Below are 18,281 nucleotides of genomic sequence, written 5' to 3'. Positions count from 1 at the left end.
AGGTGGTGTGCTGCGCAAAGGTTGGGCGTAGCGGCGCTGCGCTGTACCCTGGATACTTGTTGGTTACTCTACAAATCTTTATTCTACATTTTGTTGCTTCCATTCAAACTCGAGTGGATACTGCTGTGCTGCGTCGCGCCGCGGAATGCTCGGGCTCAACGCACGCCGCTTTTCACCCGACGCCGCAGAAGGAAAACTGCCGAAACTGTCGGGGTGTGCAGGGAGGGGCGACTCGGTAAAATACACGTGCTTGAGTGCATCCTCTGAAGAGATTCGCCGTGCAGGATTTAAAGTGAGCATGCGCTCCAGCATATCAAGCGTCGCATCGGTTGTGTAGCGGAACCTATGCCGCAGCGAGCTTTGCGACGGCGCGGCGCTCTTTCCCAGAGTCGCTGCATTCGGCAGTGCCGTATACCCCGGCCAGCGCTCCGGTGTGGGGCGCCCCAAGAGACGAAAAATGCGCGACACCTGGTCCGTCTCCTTCTTTCCCGGGAACAAGGGCACGCGCAAGAGCAGCTCGGCAAAAATACACCCGACAGACCACATATCTACTGCTGTATCGTACACCTCCGCGCCGAGTAGCAGCTCCGGCGCGCGATACCAGAGCGTGACGACAAGCGACGTCATCGCACGCTGTGGATCACCAAACATGCGTGCAAGCCCAAAATCAGCAATCTTGACACAGCCGCGGTTCGTCATGAGCAAGTTGGACGTCTTCAAATCCCGGTGCACGATCCAGCGGTCGTGCATGTATGCGACGGCAGCCAGGATCTGCTGCATGAGCGCCTTAATCTCCGACTGGAGAAACGGCGTGCGCATCGAACCAAGCAGCGTTTTCATGTCGTGCTCGACAAACTCCATCACCAGGTATACTTTGTTCAGGGTGTCGCCCACAACCAGCTCCTTGAGCTGCACAATGTGCGGATGCCGCGCCTCCATGAGCGCGTGAATTTCGCGCAGGCTCGTGATCGGGAAACCGTGCTTTTCCTTGTCCAGCTTTAACTGCTTCAGCGCTACCACCTCCCCTGTCTCCTTGTTTCGCGCGCGTGACACGACTCCATACGACCCCTCTTCGATATGATTCAGCCGCTCGTATTTCACCACACTCTCGCACCCCGCAATCGGAGGGTACGCCTCGCGCGGCGGCACGGGCGGCACTGGGGCCTTGCGCTTTTGCTTTTCAAGCACTGCACGCGCCGCTGCTTTGGCACGCGCCTCGCGCTCTACAGCGTCGCGCTCGTCCAGCGTCACATGCGCCCATTTCGTGCGCGGCACATTGTGGTTCATGCCAAGTTCTATTCACGTGATTATTTCGTCTTGGCCGCCTCGCGGTGCGGCGGATGCGCCGCTTTCCACCACTGGACGCTGCGGTCGATAGCTTCGTCCATGCCGACAATAGGTTCGTAGCTGAGAATGCGCCGCGCCTTTTCGATATTATAGAACCGAGTGCACCCCGTATACGTGACACGGTACCGCGTGAATTGCACGGGGCGGCCGGTCAGCTTCGAAAAGCACTCGGCAAGGAATGCAATTACAAGCGCCACATAGAGCGGCAGCACAATGTACCGCGGATCGACGTGGCCATTGTATCGGTACCACAGGGCACGTGGAAAGTCCCAGAAACAGATGGGCTGACCATTTGTGATGAAGAAAGCCTCGCCCGCGGCAGGGATAGCGTCGCGCGCGAGGTTCAGTGCCGCTGGATTGGGGTTGCCCGCGCTTGCCGCGGTGGGGTGTGCGTCGCTAAAGAATGGGTCAAAGCGGTTGCGGTACACGGTGTGCTGATCAAGTTGGTCCGGCGCAATCTCGATGAGTGCCTGAACGTTTCTCGCATAGTCTCTCGCTGGTTTCGGCACGTCCTGGCGCTGGACAGATAGAGGCACGCTGCGGTACGTATCGCGCTCCGCGACACCGAGAGCTCGGACGGGCAAATGCTCCTCGACAAGCCGCGAGGACGCGTACTGTTCCGGCGCGCTGAGCTTGTCTGCCGCGAGCAGGTGTGCGTGAGCAACGTTGCCCACATAGGTCCAGTCAAACAGGTTCTGGTTGCGCCCAATCTGGAACTTGGTCCGGCCGGTGGCGAGTACGTTGAACATGCCGGGCAGTGCCTGCCTGTCGCCCGGTCCAAAGATGCCCGCAGGACGCAGGGCAATGGTGAGCAGATGATGCTTGCCGTTCGCCGCCAAGACGGCCTGCTCGGCGCGCATCTTGGTGTCGTTGTAGCTGTCCATTGGATGCTCGGGCGGCTGCATGCGCTCGTCGACGTAAATCAGGTCCTGCCCAGTGAACACTACGCCAGCACTGGATGTAAATACCAGCTTGCGCACGCTATTCCGCTCGTCTTGGCACACGCTAATGACCACATTCGTCCCGGTCACATTCACTTTTTCGTTCAGCTCGGGGCCTAGGCCCGCGACAGGGCTCGCAGTGTGGTACACGACACCAGCACGCTCTTTCTTTGGCGAGTCGCCCAAATCTTCTTGTGCATCGGCAAGCGCTTTTGCGAGTGCGTCGCGGTCCGTCAAGTCACCCTCATAATACTGCACGCCAGCGATGGGCGCAACAGGCTCGCGAATGTCAAACGACGCTACTGTCTTCTCGCCGCGTTGTACTAGCGCATCTACAATGTGCGAGCCAAGGAATCCTGCACCGCCAATGACAAAGTGCAGCTCCTGGGTCGGAGCGCTGCACGACATGGCTGCTGCAAAACTGCGCAGCGCCGACGAGCGCGCTGAAAAGGTGCCACGTGGACTGCAATGCCAACACGCCACTCGCGGCGCGTTTTTTTGCCTCACGCATGTGGTATGTGCTGCGTGCAAGATTGACCGCAGTAAGCATATTCTGAATGCACAAGTAGCAGTGCGTGCGCCGTGCTGCCGCAAATTTTTTGATGTATGTACCAAGTGGATGCTTATTGTAGTGCCCCGAGTGCCACGCAGAGACGCAGGACCACGCGTTGGCAAAAACGACAGTGCTCGCGTTTCTGTGCAAAAAGTGCCGGCGTGCATTTCGCAAAGACATGGAGCATTACGAGGATGCAGATGAGTTCTGCCCGCACTGCGATAATCACTATGTACGTACCCAGCGGCGCTTACCCTAGGTGATTGAAGCGAAAACACCGCAGCTCATGCTCCAGGTCGAGGGCGAGGACGGGCGTGTGGACCCAAGCATGATCCGCGATGACCGCGCGCGCGCACGTATTTCAGCTGAGGATCATGGGAGTATTGACCATGGCGGATATCAAGCGGCAGCGCTCGCATTCCAGCAAGACCTGGCGAATGGCAATCTCGCGCGTGCATCCGCGCCTTTGCCATCGCTGGTCAATTTGAATAACGACGACTTGGATTGGGAGTAGTTGGCTGTGGCAAGTAGCAATATACCCTAGCGACATGCTTTCACACTACCTGCCATGGCAAGCGACACGCACGGGACGCTGTAGTGGTGTCGTATGCAGGCAGCACCGCCGTGCGCTTCCATGCGTACCCCTTCAGTTTTATAAAATAATAAATGAACTCTTTCGATGATACGTGCTATGGGACGTCACTGCTTAGGCGAGGCTCTTGACCTCGTCAATGTACTTGGAGTACTCGGCATCGTCCTTCAGCATCTCAAACACCTCGAAGAATACGTCGACGTAGCCCTTCTTGGCCTCTTCCGACGACATGCCCTTGCGGCTGTTCCACGAGTCCCACTTGTAGCGGCCAGTCTGATCAAACATACCCGGGCGCTGCGTGTTGATGTCACCCTCGGTCGCCTGCTTGTACCTGTTGTTAGTCGTACAGGATGCATACGTACAAGCCATACACCTTGAGCTGGTCATTTTGGGAAACCTTGACAGGGCCGGACTGTAATCAGCATCATATAAACACGTACCTTGGGCAAGCCGCGGATAACCTCAACAGCCCTCGTAAACTGCTGGTCGATGGTCATGGTAGTAGTGGTAGATCCCACCCCAACGCGGTCCTACCCCGAGCGAGGCTAATGCAGCCAATGGCGTGTTTGTGCTGACTAATCACGTGGGTGGCCTTGCCAGTGTTCCCTGGCCTGCAAGGCCGTGCAAGGGCCCCGCACCGCGCCGTTTCCTCTGGACGACGACCATGCAGCTGCGCCGCGCGCTTGGATCGGCGCTCGTGCTGCTGTGCACTGTGTATGCCGCATCCTATGATATCACAGACGCACGGCTTTCTGTATCCTCGTTCGATGGCGCCGTGCGCCTGAGCAAGACATACGCAAATAAAGCCCAGGCCGCTAAAGATCGCGCGATGGTGACCATGGCGCCGGACGATGTGGTAAAGCTTACTTTCAGCGTCACGTCCTCTGATAACGGCAAGAAGCTCGACGTGGAGCGTTTTCCCGAGCAAGTATTTGTCGCGCTGGAAAACCTGGATTCCTCAGCGGGACAAGTGCATGTATGGCCGCTCAAGATGCGCACCGCCACCGTGAGCTCGTCGTGGAGTGTGCGCGTGGACAGGTTGCCTCAACACGTGAAGGAAATGCTGGCTAATGCTGGCGACGCGGCGACGTACAGCGTCTCGCTCATGCTTGGCGGATTCGCGCCGAGCACGAAAAAAGAGCTCGATGCCGACGTGATTACATTGATGCAGTTGCGTTTCGAGCAGGGCATGTTTGCTAAGTATGCACATACGCGTCCAAGCGCGCGCGCGCTTGCCGAAGAGGCAAAAGGATTTCATCCGTGGCCTGCGAGGCACCATACGTTTGCAACAGAGCCGTGGAAGACGATGCCCCCTGCGATAGTGAGCCTTGTGATTGCTATTGCCATCTTTTGTGGCCCTTGGTTCTTGCTGCTCTCGCTTTGGTCGTCTGTCATGCCGGGAATGAACCGACTTTCATGGGAGGGCGCGACGCTAGGCACAAGCATCGCTGCGCTCGAGGTCCTCGCTGTTGTGTACTGGGTAGGCCTCTCCCCCTTTTACGTGTTTCCCGCTGCTAGTATCTTGGCCGTGTTTGCGCGCATCAGCAGCAAGCACGCGATCCAACGCGCCGGACCGTCCCCATAGTGCCGCCAACCGATACATTACACGTGACCAAACGCTCTCCGCGCGGCGCATCTGTGTCGGCCTCCGATGGACTGCGACGCGACGGAGGATGTGGTTATGACGGAAGCGTCCGCATCCGCCGTGCCAGCGCCATCGACACTGGACGCATACATAGACGCAGTGCGCCACCGCGGAACCCTGTTTGCGCCGCCCGCCTCGAAGCGCAAGACGCAAAAGGGGTATTTGATTGACCCCGTCGGCGCGGCGCCGCAGGCGACGCAAGTCCACGATATGGCGCTCGTGCAAGACGCGAGTATTTTGCTGTGCGGCGGTAGTGATGGCTACGTTCGCTGGTACGACTTGTGTGCAAGCATGAATGGAAAGAATATGCTCACGCAAAATCTGCGCAACTCGTTTGTCGAAGGTGTAACAAAAGGCGGCGTGCTCACAACATGGTGGGGAAATGTGCACCTTGCGCCAGGTGATACACTCACACGCACGGATGCGCCGCTCAGTGCAGTGCACAGTCTCGTGTGCGAGCGCGACGCCCTCTGGGCACTTGGCGGCGGCGCAGCAGGGAATATCAACTTGTGGGGCCTGCGGCAGGGCGCAGGCGCTGTGCGCCATGTATTCCGCAAGCACACTGCGGCTGTATCTGCATTGGCGCTATCTGATACAGAGACGCAGCTTGTGAGCGGCGGTTGGGACCGCGGCGTATACCAATGGGATCTGCATACGGGCCAAGTCGTGCGTGCTTTTGACGGACACGCCGGGCAGATCTCCAATATCGCGTTTCGGCCTTTGTACGGCCCAAGCTCTTTGGTCGAGGCGCACCAACGCGCGGATAGCAAGGAAGATGCATCGGATGCCGAGCTCGAGGCTGAGCTTGAGGCCGAGTTGCTCGATGTGGACAGAGACGGCGACGCGGACATTGCAGTGCGCGATGCCGGGGAAGATGCCGAGGGCGAAGAGGACGTTGAGACTGAAGAGAACATTGACGATGACGACGATGATGGCTCCAATTCGGGTGACGGCGACTCGCTCTTTGGGGGACAGGACGAATCGGTGCACGAGACCGCCGGCGACGGCGACTCTGCAGATGCGAGTGGCGACTCGGATGCAGATGCGGATGTGGATGCGGATGCAGATGTGGATGCGGATGTGGATGCAGATGTGGATGCAGATGTGGATGCAGATGTGGATGCAGATGTGGATGCGGACGGAGAGGCAGACCTGTTTGACGGTACAGCGAAAGAAGAGGAGAGCGACGACGTGCCGCTTTCGCAAGCCGCACCAACGAATCCCACCATTTTATTGCCTGGACAGCGCTCGAGCCATCCGCCAAGCAACGAAAGCAAACCATATGCGCCTACCTCCCCGCCCAAAACCCACGTCCGCCAGCTGCCAAAGCCCATGTTTGGCTCGATGATGTCCTCGTGGCAGTACGACGCCGATATTTCGCGCTTCAGCAACGATATCATGCTCACAAGCACGCTTTCTGGCCAGGTCCTCCTCTGGGACCGGCGCGTCGATACCAAGCAGGGCGTGCGTGCATTGCAGCTTCCTCCCGGCACACCTCCGTGGTGTGCCCGCGCCACATGGAACCATGCAGGCGACAAGATCTACGTAGGCCGGCGGAATGAGACGGTGGACGAGTGGGACGTGCGTATGCTGCCGGATACGTCGCGAGTGAGCAGCGAGCCTGCTGTTACGACAATGCCCAAAGAGCGCGCGCCGCGCTTTGTCCGCAGCTTGCGGCTTCCTGCGCGGAGCGGCGCGGTGAGTGCGGTTGCCGTGATGCCGAACGACCGCCATATCGTCTGTGGCTCTTTTGACAATGTGCGCTTATGGGATACGCAAGCGCTGCCCAACGCCGAGATTCCGTTCAAGATTGTCGCGGGCCATCACGGCGGCACGATATCCCAAATGCTGATCGACAAGTGTGCGCGGCTGCTCCTCACAAGCTCTGGCGATCGTGGCTGGTCGGCATCGAGTACCGAGACCGTGCTGATGCATGATATTATAGGTCTATAGCATGTATACTACTGTTTTTGCAATTTTGCCTGCAGCCATACGCGGTACATTTGCTTCCGTTCCTTGCGGTTCACCAGCAAACGACGATCCACGGCCATTTGCAGCGTCTGAAAGTGGGCGTGCTGATGGGGTGACGTCTTGGGCGCAGCGTCAAACATGCGGTAGAGCTCGTCGGCCTCGAAAAAGTAGACACGCGTGCCGTCGCCGCGCACGTAGAAATTGTCTTGTAAGAGCCTGTTCTTTTTGAAGCGCAGCTGAGGGAGATCGTGCCGGCCGTAGTCGCGCAGTAGGACAATGCCGGTGCGGGGACGTAGCATCTGATATACATTATCTGCCGCTGCGGCCCATTCGTCGGGGTGCAGTGCAGAGAGGACAAAAATGAGCACGATAATATCAACTTGCCCGGGCTCGACGCCGGGGGGAAGGTGCAATAACGAGCCGTTTTTACTTTTCGCGCTCAAATCCCATACATGCGCTTCGCACGTCCCGATTCGCGATGGAGAGGTATAAAGAGGATGCGAGCGGATGACGTGGACTGCCTGCGGTGCATAGTCGCACGCAATCAGCCTCAACCCCGGATTTTCATTCACACGCAGCAACGGGAAGACGGTGTTGCCTGCCCCGCATCCCACTTCAAGAATCGTCGTTGGCGGTGCATCTCGCTTGGTCGCGGCTAGCAGTTCGGGAAACTCGAGATGCAGCCACTTGCGGTCCTTGAAGAAACGGTTTTCGTGGCGCGCGTAAAAAGTATCCCAGTACTTGGCTGGGTCCTCGTGGTAGGCGTGTGCATCCGTGTCGCTCACACGCGCCTCGGCCTGCCTTGCAAGGAGAGTCTGTACCTGCGCACGGTGCTCGGGCGGCGGCTCGACGTGATCCCTGGAGTGAGAAAGCGGGCATACGTACCATGCATTGAACTGCCATACGTCATCGGCGGATCCGAGTGTGCGGGCGCCTGTGGTGTGGTCTGCGGACATGTGTGTGTGTGTGTCGGTTGGGGGCGCGCCACACACATCTTCACGCTGGACGGGCATCACAGAGGATGTCGCTTTTGCACCGTCGCCCGTATGCGTGCGCGCGTGCATAAACAAAAGGCACCAAAACCAGCCTCGGCGAGCCTCCACTTGAAGATGGTGCGCGAAATTACGTTTGTGACGGGGAACGCGAACAAACTGCGCGAGGTGCAGCAGATCCTCAACGCGTCCGGCGATGCACAGTGGACGCTCACGTCTCGCGAGCTCGATGTGTCCGAAGTGCAAGGCACGACGCAGCAAGTCGCACTGGCCAAGTGCCGCAGCGCCGCGCTTCAGCTGCAAGGCCCATGCCTCACCGAGGACACCGCGCTGCTGTTCCACGGGATGCGTGGCCTTCCCGGCCCCTACATCAAGGATTTCCTCAAAGGGCTTGGCCTCCATGGCCTGAACAAGATGCTGCAAGGATTCGAGGACAAGAGCGCGACGGCGCTGTGCACCTTTGCCTTCTCGCACGGCCCAGGCCACGAGCCGGTACTGTTCGAAGGCGCAACGCAAGGCACGATTGTGCCGCCGCGCGGCGAGACGCAATTTGGGTGGGACCCGATATTTGAGGCGGCCGAGTCGGGCAAGACGTTTGCCGAGATGGACGGCGCGGAAAAGAATGCGGTTTGTTGCCATGTTGCTCACTATAGATTTCGCACCGCGCCCGCGCGCTAGCCAAGCTGCAGGCGTACCTAGTGTCCTAAGGAAAGATGGCGTTGGCAAGTCTGTAGCGTACGAGAAATGCGAGCACTGACCCGGCGACCTGCACGCCCATCATAGCGTACCACAACCCGCGCTCGGAGAGCCACACGGTGCCCTGCAGTGCATCCACACGCAGCGCCACGTCGTCTCGTTTTGTAGCCTCCGAAGCCAGTCCCGGCCGTGCGCCGCAAAAAACAAGGATGGCATTCAGCAAGGTCAGGTTGGACACACCGAGCACCTTGCCGTGGGTATCGTAGACGCGGCACACCAAACGCATGCGCACAAACATGTCTATGCAAGCGCCCCCCAGCATGCCGCGCATGCCGCGCGGCTCCCAGACCACGCACGACGGATAGAGGCGTCCCGTGGCGGCATCGAGGTACGGGATCCGATGCCGCGGGCACGGCACCAAGTGAAACAGCTGCGGCGCGCTCAGCAAAAAGTTGGCGATTTGCGGGAGGAAAAAGAGGAGCAGGGTTTTGGAGTAGTGGCCAAGCACGCCGCAGGCCACCAGCACCATCCCGGCAAAGTAGCAGTACGTATCCCCCACAAACACGCGCGATGGGTAGCGATTCCAGGCCAACAGTGCGGCGCTCGTGCCGATAAACGGGAGGAGCAGGTGCAGACTGAATAGATGGCGCGCGGCGAGGTCTACGCTGTTGTGCAGCGGGAGCGAAACCTGCACATCTCGCCCAAAAAAGGCCTGCTGCACCACCGCCGGCACGTCGAGGTACAGCAGATCGTTGATGCACACACTCACTGCAATCACCAGCGCCTGGCCCACCTCGACACCGTTGATGCCCGCGAGGATATTGATGCAGTTGGTACAAAAGATGGCCAGCAGCATCATGTATACATAGTACAGCGCGCCGAGCTCGAGCGTGGTGCGGCGCAGGAATGCGCGGAGCACGGGCGGCCATGCAGGTACGACGACGCTGGTCGCACCGCCTTCGGCAATGTAGACCATGAGCATCGGGATGCTCGAGAGCAGCGGGATCGGCAGCTTGAACCGCCATCGGATATCCAGCACGTCGTCAACAAACCCAAGCAAGGCGCCCGAGTACATGGAGAGCAGGGCAGATAGGTACAGCGCGAGGTTCTGCGCGTGGTCCGCATACAGCGACGCAGCACACCCGAAGTGGCGGAAAGGAATGAACAAGAGGAGCAAGACGAGGTAGATTACCGCGCACGGTAACCCCAAAGACTCGGGGACCGGCGCGCCGGTGCGCTTCAGCAGATCGCGGCCGCACAGGCCGTGCGCGGCAAATGCGCGGTGCGACCATGCAATCGCAAGGTAGGTTGCGCCGTACCCAAGCACCGCAAGCACGAGCGAAACGCCCAGCGCAGGAAGCGCACGGTCCATGTACTGGATCGCGGCGTGCACGCTAGCCACTGGCGCGGCGCGGCGCAAGAACGCGTCGCCCCATGCGGCGCATGCCATGCTCGCGTGCGCGCACAGCAAGTCGGCGGCAGACGGGGCGAGCAGTGCAAGCATGTACGCGGCGCACGGCACGAGAAGCGCGGCGTAGGCCCAGGACATGGCGGCGAGAGCTGACTAAACTAGCTACGGGCGGCGGCCAAGAGGGCCCAATGGTCGGCACGCCATGGCGCGAGGTGCACGGCGCTCGCTGCGTGGTGTGCGGCGCGGCGCGGCGGGGGCGGGGCCGTGTCGTGCGGCGGGGCCGTGTCGTGCGGCGGGGCCGTGTCGTGCGGCGGGGCCGTGTCGTGCAATGCATCGCGCGCGCTCTCGTCTTTTTCAAGCACGAGCTCGGCAAGGGCGGTGGTCGCGAGCGCCGACGCCCACAAATGGTCCTCTTGTGCGGCACGCACCTTTTCCAGCACCATGTGCGCGACATGCGCGACGTTTCCTTGCGGCAGCACAGGCAGCTGGGTGTGTGCAAGGAGCGCGCCGGCAGCGAGGCGTGCCAGCGTGTGTGCGGCAAGCAGGACAGCTTCGAGTGCGTACGTATCGTCAAGAAGAATGTTTTCGAGGTGCTGCAGCATTTCCGGCACGCCGAACGTCGCGCAGAGATGCAGCATGCTCAGCTCAGCAGCGCCGCGTGTCTTGCGCATGGCAAGCTGCAGCGCCTCTCCTTGTGCCGCGACTCGCGCGTGGAGCACCTGGACAAAGGCGGGATGGTCTCCGCACGCTGCAGCGAGCGCTGCGCGCGTCGCGATCAGCACATGGTCCGTGGGCGCGGCATCGAGGGCGGCATCGAGGGCGGCGGCAATCTCCGCAGGCGCCGTGCCGCACTGCATGGCCATGCGCGCCCACAAAACAGACGCACACGCACCGAGCGTCGTCGTTTGGGTGCACGTCTGCATCGCCGCGTGCATGTGCGCCAATCCCTCGGTGCGATCGCTCGCGTAGGTGCACATCGCAAGCCCGATATCGCACAGCGCATTCGCCGTGCGCACCATCGCAGTGTCCTGCTTGGCATGCACCTCCTCGTCTGCGAGCAGCGCCTGGGCGCTCTCAAACACTTCCAGTGCATCCGCCGTACGCTGCTCTGCCAGCTGCATCCGCGCATGGTTCACGCTCGCGATGCCGTACTGGAACGCTGTTTGGGCTTCTTCCGTCGCCTCGTACTCGCTCTCGAGCAGCGCATTGGCGCGCGATATGCGGCGCATCGCGAGGCGTCGCGCGCCGAGGCGCTCCGCAAGCAACGCAGCGAGGTGCCGCGCGGACGCGTCGTGCGGCGCGTGCTGTACGACGTGTGCAAGCGCCAGCAGCGGCGCCTGCAGCTTGCGCGTGGGCAGCGGCACCGTGGCGCCGAGGTCAACGATGCTGCGCGCAAAGCCGTACCCAGCTTCGAGCAGCGTGCCTTCGGCGAGCGTCGCGGCGTGTGCAAAGAGCGCCGTCTTGGCGCGATGGTCGGTGGATGCATGCTGCAGCACCAGCGCCCGGCCAAGCCATGCCGCGGGCGTCTCCGGGGCGATGGTCTGTGCCTCGACAAACGCCTGCTCGGCAAGCGCAAAATGAGAGCGGTGCATGTAGAGCAGGCCGAGATGGACCCAGGGAGCGGCGCTCTTGGCGCGGCACTCGAGCGCCATGATGTAGGCATGCTGTGCGATGCGCGGCTGTGTAAAAAAGTGCAGGTTGCCGAGGAGAAGCCAGAGGCGGGCGTGGGGCCGTAAATGGAGCGCTGCATGCACACTGCGGATCGCCTCGGCGTGAGCGGGCGCGGCGGCAGCGGCGGCAGCCTCGAGAGTGCACTGCATGCGCTCCACCACCGCGCGCTGCTGGAGCACCGATGCGTAGCGCTGCAGTCCGGCCGCGAGGTCGGCCCAGGCGAGCGCCGCGGCGCGCACGTTTTGCGCGTTGGCCACGACAAGGTACTTGTAAAAGAGCACTGCGTGTGCTGCATACGTCTCGACGTGCACTGCACTGCAGTCGTCCGCGGCGGGGATGGGCGTCACGAGCATCTCGACAGAAACGGCGGAGATGGGGAGGCGTGCGTCGAGGTGGAGCTGGCCCTGGAGCAGCACGAGGCTGTGGAGCAGCGCACGCAGCGCCACACGCGCATTCCCTTCTCCAGCGAGTTGGGAGAGGAAGAAGCACGCATCCCCAGCTACTTTCCAGGCGGTGCGCAGCAGCTTATCCAGCTGCAACGCACGCGCGGCATCGCACAGGGCCGAGTGCAGCGCAGCGCACGTCCGGGTCGTGTATCCCATCGTGCCCAAGCGCCGCGCCTCGAGCATGCGCGTCTCAGCAAGCACCGCACACACGCTGCTCTGCTCGGGGTGCTGCGCGAGGATGCGCGCAAAAATAGCAATCGCACGGTCAAAGTGCCCGAGCGCACGCTGGGCCATCGCGACGTTGTACAAAATGTGCCACGCGTGCGCCGTATCCTCCGCGCCACGCATCTGCAAGGCGCGCCCAAACGTCTTGAGCGCTGCGGTGGCGCGTCCAAACGCGAGGTACGCTTCGCCCATGCGAACCCACGCGTCGGTGTCGTCTGGGCTCGCGCGCAGCGCGACTTGCAGCGCGCGGACGGCTTTTTCGGGGCGGTGCTGCTGCGCCTCGACCATGCCGATCGCCTTCCAGACCCATGGATTGCGCGAGAGATGCACGGCATGGCTCTGCCCTGTCAGCACGCCGAGGCCGCCCTCGGCCTCGACGACGCGGCGCGCAATCACCTCGACTACATCCCACGCACGCTGCTCGGCAAACTGCTCGACCAGGCGCCGCGCCGCGCCGTACTCGCTCGCGTCCATCTCGAACGCTTTTTGGAAGCATTTCGACGCGCGCACAGCGTCCTGCACTGCTTCGTAGTACTCGCCGAGCGCGGTGAATGCGGGGGCAAACAGGGGCGAGCGCTGCACGGCGACGACAAAGTGGTGGTACGCTTGGCTTTGGCGCGCGTTCATCGCCCAATACACCTTGCCGAGCAAAAAGTGCAGTTTGGCGCGCTGCTCGGCGCCGAACACGTTGGTGGGCTGGTCGTAGGCGTCGAGCAGCGCGAGCATGTGCTTGTGCGCGGCGTCGAGGTCGCCGGCGCCCAGGAGCGCCGCGCCGAGCTCGGTCTCGGCCTCTTGCACCGCGTCGGGAGAAAGGCGCAGCGCAGTGAGATCGCGCGCATGCGCCGCCGCCGTGGCTTGCGCTTTGGCAGTGCGCAGCGTGGCCTCAAAAGCGCGCAGCGTGGCCTCGTGCTCGTGCGCGGCCTTGTGCAGGTATGCATTGGATAGCAGTGCATTCATGTTCTGTGGATCGTGGCGCAAGACGTGCTGGACAAGCCCTGCCGCTTCGCGTGGCTTGCGCGGCGCGGCGTGCGTGTAGACAACCGCGAGCTGCGACTCGATCTCGATGCCGATGCGCGGAAATGCGCGCCCGGTCGACGCGCGCATATCGTCCAGGACAGCGAGTGCATCCTGCACGACGTCGAGCGCGAGCGCATAGTCTTTGTCGAGCATGTAAAAGAGCAGCGCAATGCGCTCACAAAGGAGTGAGGACTTTGCGCGCGCAAAGCCCTCGGCCGCAAGCTGGAGCAGGTCCGCTTCCTCGGACGCTTGCTCGCGCGTGAGCACGCGTTCGAGATAGCCGGCATCGCGGACGAGACCCAAGAGCGCACGGAACGACGGCGTGCGCGGCCCGTTGGGAAAGAGCTCGACGTACTGGAGGAGCAGGGGGTACGGCAGCGTTTCGAGCGTCCAGTCGTTCCACTCCAGCCACGTTCGCCATGCAAGCTCATCGGGGATCTGCAGGAGCACCATGCCGTGCGCAAGTTCCATCGTCCGCGTGTACGCCGCCTCTTTCAAACGGAGGTCCGCCGCGGGGCCGTGGAGGGGCGCGGCCGTGGAGAGCCGGTGGTAGTGGCGCAGGAGCTTGGCTTCGGCGTTGCGGCGCACGGTGTCGTCCGCCTGCGGAAGTGAGAGAAGGTGCTCCAGGAGCATGGGCAGGTGCGAGACTTCGAGTACGTCGGCGACTGCATTCGCACGCAAGACCGACATGCCGAGCTTGGCGCCGGCGAGCGTGGATTTCTCGTGCTGGACGCGCGCTTCGATCGTGCCAGCGTCCTGTTTCTCCAGCAGCGAGACAAGCTCGAGCGCAAGCGGAAGTGCGCGCGCGTGCATGTACATCTGCGCATCATACGACACGTTGGCGTGCGGATTCGTCTGGTCGGGCACGGGCAGGTGCGCGAGCAGCGCATAAAACGGCGAGGAGGGCGTAAAGGCAAGCAGCGCAGTCGCGTACTCGGCTGCGGACCCGTGCGCTTTTTGCACATCGACGATGCGCACCAGCACAGCGCCCAGCATCGCGGCATCGCCCGCGCCCGCATGTGCGTGCGCCAAGTGAGTCAGGACGCGGCACAGTGCAGGCCACTGCGCCTGCGTGGTGTAAAACTTGTCAAGGCCCTGCCACGCAAGAGTTTGATCGGGATCGACTTCTGTCGCCAGCGTGTACGACGCCTCGGACTCTGCAAGGTTGCCGCGGTGCAGCTGGATCAGGCCGTGGAACACAAGACTAAACACGTTAGCTCTTTTTCTTCCACAACACGTACGCATTGTAGTCTCGCGGATGGCGCTCCAAAAACGCGCCGCTGCAGTCAGAGAGCACCGGTGTCTGCGTACACATTCTTTTCGGCGGCATCCCACGAGCCCTGCCGGATCAGCGCGCGCACTTCGCGCAGTGCTTGCTTGTCGCCGGCCATGCGCCGCGGCAGCAGCGGCGGCGGCGCCGCATCTCCACGGCTGACTAATACAACTCTCGCCACCATGCACATGGCAAGTGACGCGCATGCTGACGGTAGCTGGGCGAGGACACACACAGTAACGATGTCGAGGTGACGTGGGAGGATCAGGAGCGGATCAACAAGTTCAGTCGGCTGCATGCGGCACTCGCGGACGTCGAGGAGGAGATGCAAGTGCGGCGGACGGAGCGCGAGGAGCTCGAGGACTTGGGGCTGGAGATCGAGCTGCTCGACGACGATACGGTCTTGTGTGTGTGTGTATGCTAATGATAGGTACAGGATCGGTGAGGCGTACATTCACATGGCACGCGAGGAAGCGACGGCGCAGATGGAGCTGGATACAGAGCGTGCAAATGCCGATATCGCGCGGCTCAAGGCCAGTGTCGAGGACTGTGAGGCGCAGATGAAGGAGCTCAAGGTCGCATTGTATGCCAAGTTTGGCAGTAATATCAGTACGTACATGCACGCTAACGCCAGATTTGGAGCGCTGATGGACTGGACTGGCGGCGACGCGGATCGCACTTTGTGCGTGGATTGTACTTGGGAACGACACACACGGGCAACGCAAGCTGTTTGCAGCGCTCAGGCGCGCATGCACGTCCATCCAGCGCTTTTTTCGCACGCGTGCCTCTCTCTCGACACAGGCGTCCCATACATAGCCCACAGATCCTACGCAAATATGCTTTTCACTACGTATAGTGCGGGTGCTCCGCCTACTTAGAGCTTGTCGTAGTACGCGCTCAGCTCCGGGACGTCCTCCTTGAGGCCCTTGCGAATACGCAGCGCCTTGACGAGCTCGTAGAGCTTGCCAGACTTGTCGTTCGCAATACCGTTCATCACCGCCCAGTGGTCAAAGACACTCTGGGGGAATGCCTGGCCACCTGTTGCCTGACGCAAGTCACCGTTGAAGCCAAACGACTCCATGACGGGAAGGTAGGCCTTGACGGTGACCATCGGCGTACCGACACGCGGCTCCTCGCTAAAGACTTGGCCACGGCGCTTGTTGAGCGTGGAGTAAATGCCACCGAGACCAGACTCGGGGCACTGGATCTCGACAAGGTACATGGGCTCCTGGAGACCAGGGTCGGCAAGCATCGCTGCGGCGTTGCACACACGGCGCGCAGTCGGGATAATCTGGCCACCGCCGCGGTGGATTGCGTCGGTGTGGAGCGTGACATCGAGGATGTTGTAGCGCACGCCACGAACGGGCTCCTCGGCACAGCAGCCCTCCTTGGTGACCCACTGGAAGGCGGCGACACACGAGTCCTTGATTTCGTTGAGGTACTGCACACCCTTGCTGACATCGACCAGCAAATTCGGTCCTGTCGTCTCCGGACCAAAGCACCAAATCTTACGTGCGTCGGTCACGTCCCAGCCGTACTTGTCGGCGAGGTGGCGCGCACGTATCTTGACATCGTCGCGCGGGTTGATCGCGCCGGACTCAATCTCGCGGTTCAAATCCTCCTCCATGGGCATGGCAGTGACGTAAAGACGGTTGTGTTTGTTCTGCGACTTGGAGAGGGCAGTCATGCTCGACTCGGCCTGGACAGTCTCGCGGTAGCCCACGACGGGGTCCGAGATCTTGAGCGGGACACCGGCGTGGTCGTTCTGGAGGTCGTTGAGGCAAATCTCGAGATGCAGCTCACCGGCGCCCGCGACAATGTGCTCGCCGGTCTCGGCAATCCAGGACTGGACACAGGGGTCCGACTTGGAGAGACGCTTGAGACCCTCGACCAGCTTGGGCAGGTCGTTGGCGTTCTTGACCTCGACGGCGACCTGCACGACGGGCGAGACGGAGAACTTCATGACTCGCATGTTGTGCGCAGTCTCGGAGGAGGTAAGCGTACCCGACTTGAGCAAGAACTGGTCGACACCGACGAGACCGAGAATGTTGCCCGCGGGGCAGTCCTCAATGGGCTCAATGTAGCGGCCCATCATGAGCACAGTGCGTTGGATGGACTTGACGAAAAGGTCGTCCTTCTTGCCGGGCGTGTAGTTCGGGCCCTGGATACGGATCTTGGGGCCGGAGCGGACGGTACCGGAGAAGATACGGCCAAAGGCGTAAAAGCGGCCCTTGTCCGAGGTCGGCACCATCTTGGAGACGTAGAGCATCAGCGGGCCGTTGGGGTCACAGTCGCGGATACCAATCGCACTCTCGTCATCCATGGGGCCCTCGTAGAGCGTCTCGACACGGTAGCGCTGTGCAGTAACGGGCGAGGGAAGGTTGATCACAACCATCTCGAGCAGTGCATCGCCGGCGGGCAAAAACTTGCGCATGACAACCTTGAGGAGCGCTTTGCCCTCGAGGTCTTTTTCGTCGGTGGTGAGCACAATCTCGAGCTTTTCCAAAAGCTTGTTCGTGTCGTCCTTCTTAAAGTTCATAATCGACTCAAAGATGCGGTAGATCGGGTCGAGAATAAACATGTTAAAAGCGCGCTCGAGCGGCTTCCCGTCCGCGTCCACGTCCTTGGTGGTCCACTTTTTCGTCTTGGGGTTGAAGAAGTTGTCTCCCCACAGCTTGGCCATCATCTTCTCCTTGTCCACACCAAACTTCTTGGAGTAGCGTGCGGCAAATTGACGGAGGGTAAACGCCCAGCCGTGGAGGCCCGAGGCAAAGGCCACAGTGCCGTTCTCGGGGTACACCTGCGTCTCGCCGAGCACGGGGTCGTTGTACGTGGCAATCACGACGTTTACCGACTCAATGGTACGCGAGAAAGACTGGTAGAGGTCTTCCTTGCCAACCTGCAGCTCGAGCAGCGCACGGTCGACCTTGTTCAAGCAGACAACGGGCTTGATACGCTCACCAAGTGCCTGGCGCAGCACAGTCTCGGTCTGCACACACACACCCTCAATGGCGTCGACCACAACAAGGGCACCGTCCGTAACACGGAGGGCAGCGGTGACCTCGGAAGAAAAGTCGACGTGACCAGGGGAGTCGATCAGGTTGATCAAGAACTCGTTGCCGTTGGTCGGCTGCTTAATCGCGCTGAGCCCTTCCTTGGGGAGGGGAAAGTACATGGAGATGGCAGTGGACTTGATCGTAATACCACGCTCCTTCTCGTCGTCGCGAGTGTCCATAAAACGCATGTCGCCGGCCTTGGCGCTGGCAATGATACCCGCCTTGGACACGAGCGAGTCGGAAAGCGTCGACTTGCCGTGGTCGACGTGGGCAATGACCGACATGTTACGGATGTTCGTGGGCCGGTCCATGAGACCACGAATCTCTTCAATGGTGAAGTTCACCATAGTGGGCAAGCAGAGGGGTAAAAGAGAGAAAAAAGGGCGGAGGAAATCGCAAAAAGCAGCGCGCGATTCTCGGCCGTGACCAAACGGCACGTGCATGT

The 18,281-nt window shown here is 61.1% G+C and overlaps 12 protein-coding genes across 12 annotated transcripts; 5 read left to right on the top strand and 7 right to left on the bottom strand.

Moving 5' to 3' along the window:
* Window positions 1-78: 78 nt before the first annotated feature.
* Window positions 79-1,287, bottom strand: MVES1_003377 (cyclin-dependent kinase; the record flags this gene model as incomplete). Its single annotated transcript, XM_056208194.1, has 1 exon — window positions 79-1,287. One exon carries the CDS (start codon window positions 1,285-1,287, stop codon window positions 79-81), a length of 1,209 nt encoding a protein of 402 aa, XP_056064169.1.
* Window positions 1,288-1,307: 20 nt separating this feature from the next.
* On the bottom strand, window positions 1,308-2,696 carry ERG26 (3beta-hydroxysteroid-4alpha-carboxylate 3-dehydrogenas(decarboxylating); the record flags this gene model as incomplete). The annotated part of the gene is made up of 1 exon (XM_056208193.1): window positions 1,308-2,696. The coding sequence occupies one exon, from the start codon at window positions 2,694-2,696 to the stop codon at window positions 1,308-1,310; it is 1,389 nt and encodes a 462-aa protein (XP_056064168.1).
* A 101-nt stretch (window positions 2,697-2,797) lies between these two features.
* MVES1_003375 (uncharacterized protein) lies at window positions 2,798-3,355 on the top strand (the record flags this gene model as incomplete). The annotated part of the gene is made up of 4 exons (XM_056208192.1): window positions 2,798-2,802; window positions 2,832-2,892; window positions 2,921-3,073; window positions 3,101-3,355. 4 exons carry the CDS (start codon window positions 2,798-2,800, stop codon window positions 3,353-3,355), a joined length of 474 nt encoding a protein of 157 aa, XP_056064167.1.
* A 192-nt stretch (window positions 3,356-3,547) lies between these two features.
* ACB1 (acyl-CoA-binding protein (ACBP)/diazepam binding inhibitor (DBI)/endozepine (EP)) lies at window positions 3,548-3,930 on the bottom strand (the record flags this gene model as incomplete). The annotated part of the gene is made up of 3 exons (XM_056208191.1): window positions 3,548-3,764; window positions 3,796-3,845; window positions 3,874-3,930. The coding sequence occupies 3 exons, from the start codon at window positions 3,928-3,930 to the stop codon at window positions 3,548-3,550; spliced, it is 324 nt and encodes a 107-aa protein (XP_056064166.1).
* Window positions 3,931-4,097: 167 nt separating this feature from the next.
* On the top strand, window positions 4,098-5,018 carry MVES1_003373 (uncharacterized protein; the record flags this gene model as incomplete). The annotated part of the gene is made up of 1 exon (XM_056208190.1): window positions 4,098-5,018. One exon carries the CDS (start codon window positions 4,098-4,100, stop codon window positions 5,016-5,018), a length of 921 nt encoding a protein of 306 aa, XP_056064165.1.
* A 66-nt stretch (window positions 5,019-5,084) lies between these two features.
* Window positions 5,085-7,031, top strand: SPT8 (Transcription factor spt8; the record flags this gene model as incomplete). Its single annotated transcript, XM_056208189.1, has 1 exon — window positions 5,085-7,031. The coding sequence occupies one exon, from the start codon at window positions 5,085-5,087 to the stop codon at window positions 7,029-7,031; it is 1,947 nt and encodes a 648-aa protein (XP_056064164.1).
* Window positions 7,032-7,039: 8 nt separating this feature from the next.
* On the bottom strand, window positions 7,040-8,113 carry MVES1_003371 (tRNA(Thr) (cytosine(32)-N(3))-methyltransferase; the record flags this gene model as incomplete). Its single annotated transcript, XM_056208188.1, has 1 exon — window positions 7,040-8,113. The coding sequence occupies one exon, from the start codon at window positions 8,111-8,113 to the stop codon at window positions 7,040-7,042; it is 1,074 nt and encodes a 357-aa protein (XP_056064163.1).
* Window positions 8,114-8,158: 45 nt separating this feature from the next.
* HAM1 (adenylate kinase) lies at window positions 8,159-8,719 on the top strand (the record flags this gene model as incomplete). Its single annotated transcript, XM_056208187.1, has 1 exon — window positions 8,159-8,719. The coding sequence occupies one exon, from the start codon at window positions 8,159-8,161 to the stop codon at window positions 8,717-8,719; it is 561 nt and encodes a 186-aa protein (XP_056064162.1).
* A 25-nt stretch (window positions 8,720-8,744) lies between these two features.
* ALG7 (UDP-N-acetylglucosamine--dolichyl-phosphatN-acetylglucosaminephosphotransferase) lies at window positions 8,745-10,286 on the bottom strand (the record flags this gene model as incomplete). The annotated part of the gene is made up of 1 exon (XM_056208186.1): window positions 8,745-10,286. One exon carries the CDS (start codon window positions 10,284-10,286, stop codon window positions 8,745-8,747), a length of 1,542 nt encoding a protein of 513 aa, XP_056064161.1.
* Window positions 10,287-10,306: 20 nt separating this feature from the next.
* On the bottom strand, window positions 10,307-14,898 carry SKI3 (Superkiller protein 3; the record flags this gene model as incomplete). Its single annotated transcript, XM_056208185.1, has 2 exons — window positions 10,307-14,726; window positions 14,819-14,898. 2 exons carry the CDS (start codon window positions 14,896-14,898, stop codon window positions 10,307-10,309), a joined length of 4,500 nt encoding a protein of 1,499 aa, XP_056064160.1.
* A 64-nt stretch (window positions 14,899-14,962) lies between these two features.
* Window positions 14,963-15,204, top strand: MVES1_003367 (uncharacterized protein; the record flags this gene model as incomplete). The annotated part of the gene is made up of 2 exons (XM_056208184.1): window positions 14,963-14,971; window positions 14,998-15,204. 2 exons carry the CDS (start codon window positions 14,963-14,965, stop codon window positions 15,202-15,204), a joined length of 216 nt encoding a protein of 71 aa, XP_056064159.1.
* Window positions 15,205-15,654: 450 nt separating this feature from the next.
* EFT2 (translation elongation factor 2) lies at window positions 15,655-18,183 on the bottom strand (the record flags this gene model as incomplete). The annotated part of the gene is made up of 1 exon (XM_056208183.1): window positions 15,655-18,183. One exon carries the CDS (start codon window positions 18,181-18,183, stop codon window positions 15,655-15,657), a length of 2,529 nt encoding a protein of 842 aa, XP_056064158.1.
* Window positions 18,184-18,281: the final 98 nt, after the last annotated feature.

This window comes from Malassezia vespertilionis, chromosome 7 (assembly GCF_029542925.1).
Source record: "Malassezia vespertilionis chromosome 7, complete sequence".
Taxonomy (NCBI): Eukaryota; Fungi; Basidiomycota; class Malasseziomycetes; order Malasseziales; family Malasseziaceae; genus Malassezia; species Malassezia vespertilionis.
The sequence above is the reverse complement of the archived record's forward strand: the minus strand, read 5'-3'. Positions and strand labels throughout refer to the sequence as shown.